Source organism: Narcine bancroftii, chromosome 13 (assembly GCF_036971445.1).
Source record: "Narcine bancroftii isolate sNarBan1 chromosome 13, sNarBan1.hap1, whole genome shotgun sequence".
Classification (NCBI taxonomy): domain Eukaryota; kingdom Metazoa; phylum Chordata; class Chondrichthyes; order Torpediniformes; family Narcinidae; genus Narcine; species Narcine bancroftii.
In genome coordinates this window covers 86,955,280-86,970,880 of record NC_091481.1, presented here as the reverse complement: position 1 = coordinate 86,970,880, position 15,601 = coordinate 86,955,280, and the positions used below count along the sequence as shown (strand labels likewise).

At 51.6% G+C, this 15,601-nt stretch overlaps 1 protein-coding gene across 5 annotated transcripts in view; it reads left to right on the top strand.

Annotated features, from left to right (window-relative positions):
• The window catches only part of LOC138748800 (nck-associated protein 1-like), a 70,194-nt gene that overhangs the window by 52,483 nt on the left and 2,110 nt on the right, over window positions 1–15,601 (top strand). For all 5 annotated transcript variants that reach the window (XM_069909565.1, XM_069909566.1, XM_069909564.1 and 2 more), the window contains 8 exons: window positions 1,153–1,283; window positions 3,296–3,393; window positions 5,027–5,120; window positions 6,273–6,355; window positions 9,904–9,984; window positions 11,080–11,173; window positions 13,343–13,456; window positions 14,150–14,259. In XM_069909565.1, coding sequence (XP_069765666.1) covers window positions 1,153–1,283; window positions 3,296–3,393; window positions 5,027–5,120; window positions 6,273–6,355; window positions 9,904–9,984; window positions 11,080–11,173; window positions 13,343–13,456; window positions 14,150–14,259 — 805 coding nt within the window. The remainder of the gene's footprint in view (window positions 1–1,152; window positions 1,284–3,295; window positions 3,394–5,026; window positions 5,121–6,272; window positions 6,356–9,903; window positions 9,985–11,079; window positions 11,174–13,342; window positions 13,457–14,149; window positions 14,260–15,601) is intronic.

Below are 15,601 nucleotides of genomic sequence, written 5' to 3'. Positions count from 1 at the left end.
CAGTTTCCTTCCAGCCTTCATTTGCGTTTGGAACGGAAGGGCCTGTTACCATCCTGAATATCCAAAAAGCAGCTCTGATCTGGTCCCCGCTGCACAGTATGAGGATCAGTCCCAGAGGTGGGCAGATGTGCAGCAGGTGTCCGGACAAATGTGAGTCCTTGTACTTTGGATTTAAATGCAAGTTACTGGCAGGGCTCTCAGGAATGTTGAGGTCCAGAGGGATTTGGGGTCGAGGTCCATAGCTCATTGAGAGTAGAGTGGTAAAGAAGGGGTGTGGTGTGCTTGGCTTTGTTTAGTGTTGAAGTAAAGAGCTCATGTTCAGCAATGCAAAACTTAAGTCAGTCCACACATGAATTACTGTGTGCCATTACTGGAAGGATCGGGGAGGGTGGGGGGCGTCTTTGGAAAAGGGACAGGTGAGGTTTCCCAGGATGTTGCCTGGTTTAGAGGGGATGAACTTAAGTTTAAATTTTAAAATTTAGACATTTACCTCAGTAAAAGGCCCCATGAGCCCGCGTTGCCCAATTACACCCAATTGACGTACAACCTTCTATATGTTTCAAAGGATGAGAGGAAACCGGAGCCCCCAGAGGAAACCCACACAGACACGGGGAGAATGTGCAAACTCCTACAGACAGCGTGGGATTTGAACCCTGGTCAGATTTGCTGGTGCTGTAACAGATTTGCTCTAATCACTACCCTAACGTCCTTCCCTAATTAGGGGAACGTGCTGGAATCGTTTTCTCTGGACCGTCAGAGAGTGAGACGCGAGCTGATCGAGGTTTATAAAATCAACAGAGGTGATGTTAAGATGGACAGTCAGAACTTTTGCCTCAGGTTAAAAGATGAGAGGACATGTTTAAGGTGAGGGGGAGGGAGTTTAAGGGCGATGTGTTGGACACATGTTTTTACAGAGAGTGGTGGATGTCTGGAATGGGCTACCAGGAGTAGTGGTGGAAGCAGATACAAGGTCTTGTTTAAGGGGTTCCGGATGGAGGGATATCTGTTGAGCACAAGCAGTCGAGTCAATGTGTTCAGCACAGACATAGGGTTGAAAGGCCTGGCCTGTGCTGTTCTGTTCCACATTCTATGGAAGTGATGTAACAGTGATTGCCTCGTTCTTTTGGAGGTGAAGGTTTCTTCTTGTTTTAGGTACTTGGAGAGTCTCCTGAGGCAGACTAGTACTGGGGCAATCATTCACTCGCCTGCGTTCAAATCTTTTGTGACAATACCTGTTGAAAATCTCCAGATATTCAATGCAGAAGAATACTCAGACGTCATGGGTGAGTGACATCAAGATCAGGCCACTTGACCCGTCAAACCTGTTCCACCCTCAATGAGGTCATGGTGATCAGCTCCTAGTCCCCCTTCATCCCTCCTGGGTAAAATTCTATCTCCTTGATTCTTAAACTGCTTCCCTGGGCAGAGAATCTCCCGGAATCACCGCTCTCTGAGAAAGTAGTTCCTCATCTCTGTCCGAAATCTACTTGTTCCCTAGTTCTGGTTTCATCGATTCCAGCAATAACAGTCCCAATCTCTCCTCAAGGATCAACTCCTAGAATCAACCTGATGAACTTCCTCCTCTCTCCACCTCCAAATCCTGTCTCCTCCAGTAAGGAAAACAGAACTGCACGCAGAACTCCAGGAGTGGATTCGCCTTTCCCCGTCCAGTTGCTGCAGAACCCCTCCTCTGAAAGCCAACCCCTCCAGTGATGAAGAGCTGACGTGCCATCTCCTTTCTGATGGCCTTTGGCCCCTACAGATTGAAGGTTTCTCTTCCCCCCCCCCCCACTCACCCCAGTTCCCCCCCACCCGCGCCCATCCCTGGTTTCTCCCCAGGTTCCTCCTCCCCCCACCCCCCCCCCGGGTCTCCCCCTTCCATCCCAGGTTCACCACCCCACACCCTTTGCATCCCAGGCTCCCCCCCCCTTCCCCCGCCCGCCCCAGTTCCCCCGTAAGCCAGCACGCTGCCAATTCTTACCGTTTTACTCATCTAATTGAAATTTTCCTTCTGAAGTTGATGATCTCATGTTTACATTATCCTCCATGTGACAGACTTTTGTCCTCTCCTCTAACCTGTCGCTATCTCTACAGACCTTTACCCTCTCCTCTAACCTGTCGCTATCTCTACAGACTCTCCTCATCCTCTGCAAAATATACTTTTCCACTCAATTTCATGGCATTTAAGCCAGTCAGAATCAGGATTTAAACCAGTCAGAATCAGGTTTATTGTGGTGAACGTGTCATGAAATCTGTTTTGCAGCAGCGATATTTTGCATTACAGGTGCAAAACTGCTCTAAGTTACAGTTCCATAAAAATATAATTAGTGTAAAAAGGAAAGAGAGTCAGGCCGTGTCTGTGGTTCCTTCCTTGTCCATTCAGAAATCTGATGGCGGAGGGGAAGAAGCTGGTTTTGAACCCCTGGATGTTCGTCTTCAGGTTCCTGTACCTCCTTCCTCATGATAGCAGAGTAGAGGGCATGGCCTAAGTGGTGGGGGTCCTTGAGGATAGAGGCTGCTACTTACGACACCGTCTCTTAAAGATGTCCTTAATAGAGTGAAGACCTGGTGTCCATGATGGCACAGGCTGAGTTTGTAACCCTCTGTTCCTGTCCTGTGCATCAGCTCTTCCGTACCAGACAGTGTTGCAACCAATCAGAATGCTCTCCACGGTACACCTGGAGAAATTTGTAAGACTCTTTCATGACGTACCATATCTCCTCAAACTTCTAATGAAGAATAGCTCCTGGCGAGCCTTCTTCATGATTGTATCGACATGTTGACCACAGGACAGAGCTTCAGAGATGTTGACACCCAGGAAGTAGAAGTTCCTTGCCCTCTCCACACCTGAGCCCTAGATGAGGACTGGTCTCTTTTCTCCTGGATTCCCCTTCCTGAAGTTCACAATCAATTGCTTAGTTTTGCTAACCTTGAGAATAAGGTTATTGGTGTGTCACCACTCAACGAGCTGATCTATCTCCCTCCTGTACGTTTCCTCATGGGCGTCTGCGTCTGCCAATGACCGGGGTGTCAGCGGCAAATTTGTAGATGGTATTTGAATTGTGCCTGGACGCAGAGTCGTGTGTGGAGTGAGTAGAGCAGTGGGCGAAACACGCATCATTGATGTAGATAAGCTACTTGCCTTGTGCTTTTAACACCAGCTAATTTACCTGTCCCATTCCCAGTTCATCTCTGATTTTGGTGACCAAATCGCCTGTAAGGGATTGACTTCTTGTGGAAGGGTTAAATGTTGGTTTATTGGCAGTGAAACATTTATCCTCGATTTTAAACACAGAGATGCGGGCGTTGGCGGAACTGATCGGTCCATACGGAATGAAATACTTGAGTGAGCACCTGATGTGGCACGTCACGTCACAGGTCACTGAGCTGAAGGTAAGGGCTGTGTTCTCCAGTGTCACTTCCCTACTAGATACTACCCCACTAACATGTGTTAGGCCGCCACGTTGGAGTCATTGGAATAAACAATCTTGCTGATCCATCTCACTCAGCGCCCGAATCGCAATAACCATGGCATTGGCCTTTTCTCCAAATACTCTGTTCAAAAGTGTAAGGTTGGGGCAGGAAATTGAGGTCAATAAAATCACTCGGGGCATCAAACCCAAGTGCCAGATGGCACATTGGAGTTGTACCAGACATTGCCATACAGGTATTTATTTATTTATTTTAGAGACGGAGCACAGTTACAGGCCCTTTCGGCCCACGAGTCCGTGCTGCCCAATCACACCCAATTAATCTACAACCCCCGGTACGTTTTGAAGGGTGGGAGGAAACCGGAGCCCTTGGGGAAAACCCACACAGACACAGGGAGAACGTGCAAATTCCTTACAGACAGAGTGGGATTCGAACCCCTGTCGCGATTGCTGGCGCTGTAATAGCGTTGCGCCAACCGTGCCGCCCACATGGAACATCGTGAGCGGTGTTAGTCGCCGAGCTACAGGGGGGAGATTATAAAGGTGGTGAGGGCACAGAAGAAATTTCCAGCATTGTTGCCTGGATTTGCGAGAGACTGGGAACACTGAGAGCGGAGGAGACTGAGGGGGGAATCTCATTGGGGTCAATAAAATAATGAGGGGCGTGGGTGAGGTGAATGGCATGGGAGGATGTCAGACTGATTCCTAGAGCATGGGCACAAGTCTGGCTCATGGTGCCCAACAATCTGCTCCCTCGCTTCAATTCCATTTTCTGCTTTAGGCAAACCCCCCTCCCCACCTCCCTCCCTCCCCCTCCTATGCCTCTCCGCACTCTCTCTCCATCCCCCTCCCACCCACGGACACCAGAGGGAGTGTAGGGTGCAGCCCATTCCACATGGAGGCACGGGGGGGACAGATAAGTCCACCACTGAGTCTGGCAGCTCATTCCAGGTGCTTACATCCCTCTGAGAGAAGACCTTCCCCTCATCTAAATCTTACCCCCTCACCTCATCGTTAACCTCTCCTGTCTTAGATTCTCCAACTCCAGGAAACAGACCCTCACTATTCACCTTATCTAAGCCCCTCATGATTCTAGCGACCTCAGTGAGATCCCCTCTCAACCTCCTACAGTTTCAGGAAAACCAGGCCAGTGTTTCCAGGCTCTCATGATAATGCCACTTCCAGAATCCCGGCAACAACCTCAAAAGCTTCCTCTGTACTCTCTTCAACTGTATAATCTCTGCTCATAGCTCAGCAACTAAAACTGCCCACGACGTTCCAAGTGTGGTCTCACCAACATCCGGTACATTTCCAATGTGATGTCCCGACACTGGTGCCCAATGCCCCAACTGATAAAGGCAGTGTCTCAAACGCTTCCCTTACTCATCTGTCCTCCCCGTGCCTCCATGTGGAATGGGCTGCACCCCACACTCCCTCTGGTCCCCAACAACCTGTCCATCTCTCCAGCTGAGCCAAACCCCTGACTGACTCCCAGTCTACTATGTTTTCGGGTACTGCCATCGAGCTGAAGAGGGGCAGAGAGAGGGACGCAGCTGGGGTGGAGATTGACAGCCTCACTGTTGTTGTTGATGCAGAAGCTGGTGGTGGAGAACATGGACATCTTGGTGCAGCTGAGGGCGAACCTGCGGAAACCAGACACGATGGCTGCCTTAGCCAAGCGACTCACCTGTGAGTGACATCACATTACCCCCACTCTCCCCCCCCTCTGCCGAGTACGGTGAGACAGGTTCTTCTGCGAGAGAACAGACAGGTTATCTCTAACATTCACACAGCCCGTATAATGAGCACAGTTTACAGAGTACGGGATTACACTGAAAAGGAGGATCAGTTAGCGCAAAGTAAGGACAGTGGGAGCACTGATGTGAGGTTCATTCAGAAACTTGATGGCTGCGGGGAAGAAACTGTCTTTAAGCCCAGAGGTGCGCACTTTCCCACACCTGAGCTGCCTTCTCGATGGGAGGAGGGGACAGAGAGTGTGTCCACAGTATGATGGGTCCTATAGGGGCCACCTGCCTTTCCATGGGAAGGGAAATGGAGTCCACGGAGGGGAGTTTGGGTGACGTTCCGAGCTGCAGTCCCCACCTTCTGCAGCTTCTCCTGACCTTGAGCAGAGCAGCTCCCGTCCCACAGTGTGATGCACCTGTGCTGTGGATGGGGCCTGTAGATGGTGTTGGGGTGGGGGGTTTGATGGGATGGAGGAGTAGGGAGGGGATGGAGGAGTAGGGAGGGGATGGAGGAGTAGGGAGGGGATGGAGGAGTAGGGAGGGGATGGAGGAGTAGGGAGGGGATGGAGGAGTAGGGAGGGGATGGAGGAGTAGGGAGGGGATGGAGGAGTAGGGAGGGGATGGAGGAGTAGGGAGGGGATGGAGGAGTAGGGAGGGGATGGAGGAGTAGGGAGGGGATGGAGGAGTAGGGAGGGGATGGAGGAGTAGGGAGGGGATGGAGGAGTAGGGAGGGGATGGAGGAGTAGGGAGGGGATGGAGGAGTAGGGAGGGGATGGAGGAGTAGGGAGGGGATGGAGGAGTAGGGAGGGGATGGAGGAGTAGGGAGGGGATGGAGGAGTAGGGAGGGGATGGAGGAGTAGGGAGGGGATGGAGGAGTAGGGAGGGGATGGAGGAGTAGGGAGGGGATGGAGGAGTAGGGAGGGGATGGAGGAGTAGGGAGGGGATGGAGGAGTAGGGAGGGGATGGAGGAGTAGGGAGGGGATGGAGGACTGGGTGGGCGAGGGGATGGAGGACTGGGTGGGCGAGGGGATGGAGGACTGGGTGGGCGAGGGGATGCAGAGGCCTGATGTGCTCTTGTTCCTCTCCTTGACCTCAGCTTCAGAGAACGTCTTGAAGAGGATGGTAATCATTGGTTTGCTCCTCACCTTCCGCTCCATGGCACAAGAGGCCCTCCGTGATGTGAGTGCAGTGACCACTCCCTGCCTGTCTGCTGGAGGAGGTCCAAGTCCCTCCACACTCCTTGCCCCTTCCCACCCTCCCCCACCCCACCAACTTTCCTCTCCCTCCCCCTCAGTTTGGTGGGGCAGGAGACGCTGAAACGATGGATCTACCGGGACAATTGGGTTTGTGGATCTTGTGTAGAAGATAGAATCAGGCAGTGTGGGGTTGAGAAATAATGAGGTTGATGGGCGTGGGAGGGAGGTGGCAGAAGTGATGAGGTCAACACTGGTGCAGAAGATGATGGTTTGATGCTTCTTTGGGGGAGTAACACGAGGGCTGTTGTCTGGCCTTGGCAAGGTAGAGGTCAATGTGACAGACCACAGCACCACCCTTGACTGTGGTTGGATGGTGAGGTTGGGATTGGTGCAGAGAGGGTGGAGGGCAGAGCGTTTGGAGGGGTGAAATTAGTGAGGGGGCTGGAGACGATTGATGTATCAGTGGCATTTGGAAAATATTTCCAGAATGAGGTGTCCAGGAGCAGGAAGGTGGCTTAACATGGGAGAAGGGGTATGCAGTGGGGGTGGAAAATCCTGGTGGAAGAAGTGAGATGCAGGCAATGGAAGAAGAGTTCAGCATTGTGGCAAACGGAACTTGCAGAGGGGGATGAATGTGAGACCTTGACTGAGGACAGAGGGTTCCATCTCTGAGAGGTGAAGGTTGAGGTCTGGTAAACACTGAGCAGGAGCTAGAGTGGGGTACATGGTGTCGGCAGGGGAAGGAGGGGATGAGGGTTGGGGGTCAATGAGGGGAGTTTGAGGGGTCAGAAGGGAATTCACGGTTGGTGGTCACTGAGGGGAAGTTGAGGGGGGTCAGTGAGGGAGGTGGAGGGGATCAGAGGGGGCGGTGGAGGAGATCCGAGGGGGTGGTGGAAGTGATTAGAGTAGGGAGGGGGAGGCACCTGGAATGGGCTGAGAGACACCTGGGGGGGGGGGCTGGGTCAGGAATCACATTAACGTTGCTCAGTCTGCAGAGGCAATAGGCCATCAGGAAGGAGATGGGCCTCCACCCCTTCATCGCTGGAGACTTTGGCTTTCAGAGCAGAGATATTCTGCTGTAACTGGGCAGGGGAAGGGTAAGGTTGTTCCTGGAGTTCTGAGTCCAGTTCTGGAAGTGATGGGCTATGGAGGAGATTCCCAGGTTCCTTTCAGGGTTGAGGGGGTTAGTCTTTGAGGAGAGATTGGGACTGTAATCGCTGAATTCAGAAGAATTAGAGGAGTTCTCAAAGAAACATCTAAAATTATGAAAGAGGGAGACTAGACAGAGGCAGAAAAGTTGTCTCCACAAATTAGTGAGACCAGAATTCGGGGACAAAGCCTCAAGGTTCAGGGAGTAGGTTCAGGATGGAGATGAGGGGGAACTGATGAATCCAGAGAATTCTCTGCCCAGGGAAGCAGTGGAGGCTCCTTGTTGAATGTAAGTAAGGCTAAGGGAGACAGATTCGCCCGGGGTGGGGGGGTGAAGGGGGATGGGGAAAAGGCAGGGACGTGGAAGCAGATCAGCTGTGACTTCATTGAGGGGAGAGCAGGCTTGATGGGCTGAGTGGCCTGCTTCTCCTCCTGACATTGAGAAGCATGTACAGGGTGGATTCCTGGAGGAACAACTGCTAGCACCAGGGGTCATCTGTTCAAGGTGAGGGGAGGACATTTTCTGGGAGACATCAGGGGTAGGTTTTTTACACGGAGAGAGTGGTGGGGGCCTGGAATGCGTTGCTAGGGATGGTGGCGGAGCCTGGAACATTGGGGCATTTAAGAGATTCTTAGGTACTGCACGATGGCAGTCTTTTCAATCTGAGGCGCCTGCAAGCTCACACCAAGACACAAGAGCAACTCGTCCGTGAACTACTCTTTGCAGACAATGCCGCTTTAGTTGCCCATACAGAGCCAGCTCTTCAGCGCTTGACGTCCTGTTTTGCGGAAACTGCCAAAATGTTTGGCCTGGAAATCAGCCTGAAGAAAACTGAGGTCCTCCATCAGCCAGCTCCCCACCATGACTACCAGCCCCCCACAGCTCCATCAGGCACACAAAACTCAAAGCAGTCAACCAGTTTACCTATCTCGGCTGGACCATTTCATCGGATGCAAGGATCGACAACAAGATAGACAACAGAGTCGCCAAGGCAAATAGAGCCTTTGGAAGACTACACAAGAATCTGGTAAAACAACTAACTGAAAAACCTCACAAAGATTAGCGTATACAGAGCCATTGTCATACCCACACTCCTGTTCGGCTCCAAATCATGGGTCCTCAACTGGCATCACCTACGGCTCCTAGAACGCTTCCATCAGCGTTGTCTCCGCTCCATCCTCAACATTCATTGGAGCGACTTCATCACCAACATCGAAGTACTCGAGATGGCAGAGGCCGACAGCATCGAATCCACGCTGCTGAAGATCCAACTGCGCTGGGTAGGTCACGTCTCCAGAATGGAGGACCATCGCCTTCCCAAGATTGTGTTATATGGCGAGCTCTCCACTGGCCACTGTGACAGAGGTGCACCAAAAAAGAGGTACAAGGACTGCCTAAAGAAATCTCTTGGTGCCTGCCACATTGACCACTGCCAGTGGGCTGATCTTGCCTCTAACCGTGCATCTTGGCGCCTCACAGTTTGGCGGGCAGCAACCTCCTTTGAAGAAGACCGCAGAGCCCACCTCACTGACAAAAGACAAAGGAGGAAAAACTCAACACCCAACCCCAACCAACCAATTTTCCCTTGCAACCGCTGCAACCGTGTCTGCCTGTCCCGCATCGGACTTGTCAGCCACAAACGAGCCTGCAGCTGACGTGGACATCACCCCTCCATTAATCTTCGTCCACGAAGCCAAGCCAAAGAGAAAGAAGGCTCATGGAAGAAAGAAAAATAAAGGCTTGTGGGTGTGAGGGGGGTGGGGGGGAGTGAGATAAACATGCAGTGGGTTTGTAGAGATCAGCGCAACATAGTGGGCTGAATGGACTGTACTCTGCTGTACTGTGTTCCACATTCCACCAGCGCCTCGACTTCTTCAGAGCCCTGATGAGATCTGGCATGTACCCTATGTTCAACACCTTCGACACGTGTACCATTGAGAGCATCCTGTCGGGGCGGCAGCGCACAGGACAGGAACGGATCTGCCCATGCCCGCAAGAAACTGCCGAGGGTTGTAAGCGCAACCCCCTTCCCTCCATCGGTAACTGCCTCAGAAAAGCAGTCAACATACCTTAGACCTTCCCCCATCGTCGTTCTCCCTCTCTTCACCCTCACCTACCAGGGAGAAGATTCACCACTGTGAGATCATGGCCCTACAGATCTGAGATTTTCTTCCCCACTGTTATCCTACAGACTGTGACATTGGGAAATGGTGCCGCCTTCTCTCCCTCTGTCACTCTGCCCTTCGATAATAATGTTTTCCTTCTTGTACTATGTGTAAGCTGATCACTGGCCTGTTCACACAACAACCTCGCTCCCTGTATTTTTGACATGTGGGATGATGGACAACTGAAGCTCCTGCTGTTTCTTGTTCCTTTGCCAGGTTTTATCCAAACACATACCGTTCCTCATGGGTTCTGTGGACCTTCTCCACAGCGTCGTTGACACAACGACCGACAGAAAGGTAGGATATGATTTACGCCTGGCTCTGGAATTCCCACTCGCATTTTACACGGTGGGGGATGAACATGGAACAAACTGTTCACAAAGTGGTGGAGGCAGTGATGTTAGATTCTGTTAGAAAAACTGATAATTCAGTGGGTTGGATGTGTCATGGATGGCAAAGAAAGTTTGCAGAGGGATCTGGACCAGCTAGAAAAATGGGCTGCAAAATGACCGATGGAATTTAATGTAGGCAAGGGTGAGGTGTTGCAAGGACAAAACATGAAAGAGCAGAGGGATCTGGGAATACAGAGATACAATTCCCTGAAAGTGGCTTCACAAGTGGACAGGGTTGTAAAGAGATCTTTTGGCATCTTGGCCTTCATACAGGAGTTGGGATGTTATGGTAGAGTTGTATAAGGCAAAATTTGAAGTATTGTGTGCAGTTTTGGTCACCGAACTGCAGAAAGGATATCAATAAGATAGAAAAAGTGCAGAGAAGATTTACTAGGATGTTGTCCGGACGTGAGGAACTGAGTTACTGGGGCAGGTTAATTCCCTGGACTTCATTCCCTGCAGCATAGAAGAATGAGGGGAGGCTTGATTGAGGTGTTTAAAATTATGAGGGGTCTGGACAGTAAATATATGGAGGCTTTTCACTGAAGGTAGTTGAGATATAAACGAGAGGTCATGGGTTAAGGGTCAAAGGGGAAAGGTTTAGGGGGAACATGAAGGGGAACCTCTTCATACACAGAGTGGTGGGAGTGTGGAATGAGCTGCCAGCTCGTGGTGAATGTGGGCACAATTTTAACATTTAAGAAGAATTTTGACAGGTACATGGATGGGGGTGGGGGGGGGGTATGGACTGGGTACAGGTCAGTGGGACTGGGCAGAATAATAGTTCAGCCCAAACTAGAAGGACCTAAGGGCCTATTTTTGTGCTGTAGTGTTCTATGGGTGGGGATGGGAGGGGAGGATGGGCCTTATGAGGGGTGGGGCTAAGGCAGGGGGATGTTGTTGGGTGCAGGCGAGCCATGGCTGCGTAGGTGCCCCTGTGCTGGGGCCTTGTTCTATGCATCAGAAGCACCATCGTGGATCCCTGTCTCGCCCCCTGCAGGACATGCTTCACATCTACGCGCTGGCCTCTGCGGTTGGTGCCTCCTGCCTCGTAGACCCTGTGCTGGTCGACGCTCTGACCAACCAGAAGAGCGGTAAGTGGTCCGGGGATGGGGGCGCTAGTGGTTGAGGGGGAATGGGAATATCTGGATGCAGGGATACCATGGAGAGACCAGAGGCCAGGGATGGTCAGAGGGTCATCCTCTCCACCAAGTGGAGGGGGGGGAGGGAGGTGGATGGAGAGGGGTGTGGGGGCAGAAATCCCAGGTACAAAACCTTTGGATGGGGAGAGGCTCCGTGGGGGATTGTGGTTCTGGATCCCCTCTCGTAGAGGTGGCCAGGAAAACCATCGTAAGAGTTGGACGTGCAGGCCCAGGGATCCACCCATCTTGAGGTAACCGTGAGGAAGGCCACTGATACCTCCACATTCTGATTGAGAGGCGATTCGGCCCAGCACCATTATTCTGTCATCCGTCTCAAGATGCAACGTGGGAAGTCTGCAGACAGACCAAGTCCTTAAATCCTGTGCTGACACCGGCTGGTTTTGTGGTCATCTCTCGCTGCAGTGGTCTGAGGTCTCCACCTGCTTCAAAAGGGTATCTTTGTTCAGTGCCCAAGAAAAGAAAGATGACCTACCACAAAGACTAACGGTCTGTGGTTCTGATGTCTTCCCCTGATCTCTGAGATGAAGCAGATCAACTCCTGTCTCAGGAAGGACCTGCCCATTTCAGTTCACCTCTCATCACAACAAGTGCCACCTTGCTGGCCCTCCACCCTATGTTAGATCTCCTGGACCACAAGAACATCTACTGTTCTATTGTTCACTGTCTAGAGTACAATGTTCAACACCATCATACCAGCAAGTCTCATGACCAAGCTAATGGATCTGGGACTCAGTCCATCCTTCTGTAAATGGATCCTCAATTTCCTCTTCGCAGACCCCAATCAATGCAACTTCACCTCCTCGTCGCTGACCATCGACACACGGGCAACCATGTGTCTCATCCACTGCTCTATTCCCTGTACCCACATCTGCGTGGCCAAGTTCTGCTCCAACTTAATCTACAAATATGCTGCTCACACCACTCCTGTTGGTCAAATAATTGGAGATGATGACACAGGATGGAGATGAAGAACCTGGTTGGGAGATGTCAGAATAATAATGTTGCTCTTAATGACACCAAGACCAAGGAGTAGATTATTGGCTTTGGGAAGGAGAGATCGAGGGGCCATGCACCTGTCCTTTGATATTTATGTCATCTTTTCTGTCTGCATGTGGTCATGTTCATTGCTGTAGGTGTGTTCTTGTCTAGCTGTGTGGCTGCAGGAAGGAAGAATTCCAGAGCATCTGCGCATTGCACCATGTATATGACAATAAGCTCTCGCTGCTCATTACGGATGTAAAACAGGGTGAGAGGGCATTCTGTCAGATTGTGATCTGAATTGCAGCGTCATCTCCAGTCGAAATGTGGAGAGGTCGGACAAACTTGGGCTGTTTTCCCTAGAGCATCGGAGGCTGAGAGGAGAGCTGGTCGAGGTTTACAAAATGATGAGGAATCGATAGGGTGGACAGTGAGAATCTTCCCCAGGGTAAAAGCCTCTCACATGAGAGGACGTATTTAAGGTGAGGGGGAGGGAGTTTATGTGTGGGGTAGATGTTTTTGCAGAGAGTGGTGGGTATCTGGAACAGGCTGCCAGGAGTAGTGGTGGAAGCAGATACAATGGTTGTGTTTAAAAGGCTTCAGGATGGACCCATGGGTTTGAAGGGTATGGAGGAGTATCCGTCAGCAAGCAGTAGGGATTTAGTCTGATTTGGACATGGATTTGAAGGGGACGGAGGGGTATCCGTTAGCGAGCAGTGGGGATCAGTTTGAGTTGGACGTGGATTTGAAGGGGACGGAGGGGTATCCGTTAGCAAGCAGTGGGGATCAGTTTGAGTTGGACGTGGATTTGAAGGGGACAGAGGGATATCCGTCAGTGAGCAGTGGGGTTCAGTTTGAGTTGGACGTGGATTTGAAGGGGACGGAGGGGTATCCGTTAGCGAGCAGTGGGGATCAGTTTGAGTTGGACTTGGATTTGAAGGGACAGAGGGATATCCGTCAGTGAGCAGTGGGGTTCAGTTTGAGTTGGACGTGGATTTGAAGGAGACGGAGGGGTATCCGTCAGCTAGCAGTGGGGGTCAGTTTGAGTTGGACGTGGTGTACAGCACAGACACATCTGTTTCTGGTCGGACTCTGTAAAGCTTCTTCTTCTCTCCCTCTCAGCGACTCTGTCTGAAGAAGAGTACAGACTGACCTGCCTGCTCCTGCTTTTCATCTCTGTCTCACTCCCAGCTCTGGCCACTGACCCAACGTCCACGTATCAACAGGAGCACCAGGGTGAGTGTTCCCAGCCGTCTCAGGGTGGAACAGAAGCATATGGCACTGAGGCGGAGAGGAACAGACTTGTGGTGAATGAGGCAAAGATGGGTGGAGGGGAGACGATGCTGTTCCATCTACAGAGGGACTTGGGCAAGTTGTGAGACCGGGCAAGAAGTGGCAGATGGAATCTGGTGTCAGGACGCGTACGTCACAGTTTGGGAGGAGGGACAGACTGTTTTTCAAGTGGGGAGAGAATCCAGAAAAGGGACCGGGAGATCCAGGGCAGGATTCCTGTTCAGTTGCAAGTTGAGTTGGGAGGAAGGAAGCCCAGTACAATGGTTTTGAGAGGACTAGAATATAAAAGCAAAGTTGTATTTCCGAGACTTTGGTCAGACCACAGCAGTAGGACTGTGGGCCCCCTCCACCTACCTGCATGGTTTCATCCCCACGCGCTATAAGCACGTGCGTTTGTTGCGTTGGAGGGAGGGGAAGCGTGACGGCGGCGCACGGTGGATGTTCATGGCAAGTATGCCCCCCACTCTCCTACATCCAAACCCAGACGACGACTCTGGGTTTGGGACCAGAAGCCTCAGGATAAAGCAGGTCCCTTCAGATGGGTCCAAATCCTGCGGCTCTGATTCCTATGGGAGATATGCAGCCAGTCGTGTCTCTCGCTGCATGGTTGACACCTTGGTTCCACCTCACGTGCAGGGCATCGTAACAACATCCACTGCCTAGCCAGAGGCATCAGCGAGGTTGCAGCTGCTCTCCACACCGTGCACAAGCAGGACATCCAGGCTCATCTCAAGGAGTTCCTGATGGTACGTTGTCAAGGAGCAGACCACTTGACCCGTCAAGCTGCTCCCCTCTCGGTGGGCTCATGCAGATATGTCAGGGGCTCAGCTCATTCCTTCTCCCCCCCTCCCACTACTGTTTCCTCTAAGCTGGGGTCTCCAAACTTTTTAGACCATCAACCCCTTCATGGAATTTTTGATCACTCATTGACCCCACCCCCCCAGGCATGAAGTTCCAGAGCGAGATGAGGAGAGTGGAGATGGCAGTGCAGGATGGAGAAAGGGGTGGCAGCACTGGATGGATGAAGTGGGGGGAAACATAGGACCATACCCCCCAAATTTTTGGCCTCAGCCGCCTGCCCATCCCAACTCCCGACCCCGGCACCTGCCTATCTGAGCTATCGACGACCTGACCGTGAATTTCCACCTGGTCCCAGCCAGCTGAACTCCTGATACCACGATGCAGGTACTCATAAGGCCAGAAGTTTGACCTGTGTAAAATGTGGTCCAAAAACTTTGCCGATTACACGAGTATAAAACATAGAACATTCACCTCTTTCCATCCTCCTGTTCGCTCTAGACTAGGCCAAAGTCAAATACAACTTGGTGGCCACTGAGGCCCGCTCTTGGGAGAGATTGGCCAACACTGCCATTGGCGCTATTTTCAATTGGACCCCCCCCCTCCCTCTGGCGTTATCGACCCCCTAGCATTTATCGACCACACACATTTTGCAACCAGCGCACAAAAGAAATTAATGTGGGGACAGAAATAAAATCTTGACTAAATATGTTACTTGGTAGAATGCAGTCATATTCACATTATATGAAAACAAGCCAACACAGTTTGATTTGCTATGAGAGAGAGGCTGGGCCAAAATTATCTTGAAACTATTTCAGGTTTACATTTGCACAAGTATTCAGTGCGCACAGACTTTTGTCACAGGAAAAATATTTGCACAATATAAGATTTTTGCACACTCTACTAAAAATTAAAGGGAATTGCCTCCCACCCTCTCCCTCCTTGTGTTGGGCATTTCTTCTATCCATCATGTTTCACCTCTCTCTGGTTCACTGATCCCAGACCTGAGCCCCGTCCCACCCTGTCCTTTTTCCACTGGCTTCCCTTCTCCCCCTCCCCAGTCTCAAGGAAGGGTCGCGGCCCGTTCTCTTCCCCCCCCCCCCCCCCCCCCCCATGGACACTGCTCAATCTGCTGAGTTCCTCCTTTGAAGGGTGTTTGTCTTGGGATAGCATCTCCCCCTGTCACCTCCACAACAGCCTGGGACCGATTCCATCCGGACCTGCGGACTTAACCCATCTCAATGATGCTGAACCTCACGACACCTGCACAAAACATCTCTGTTCTCTCTC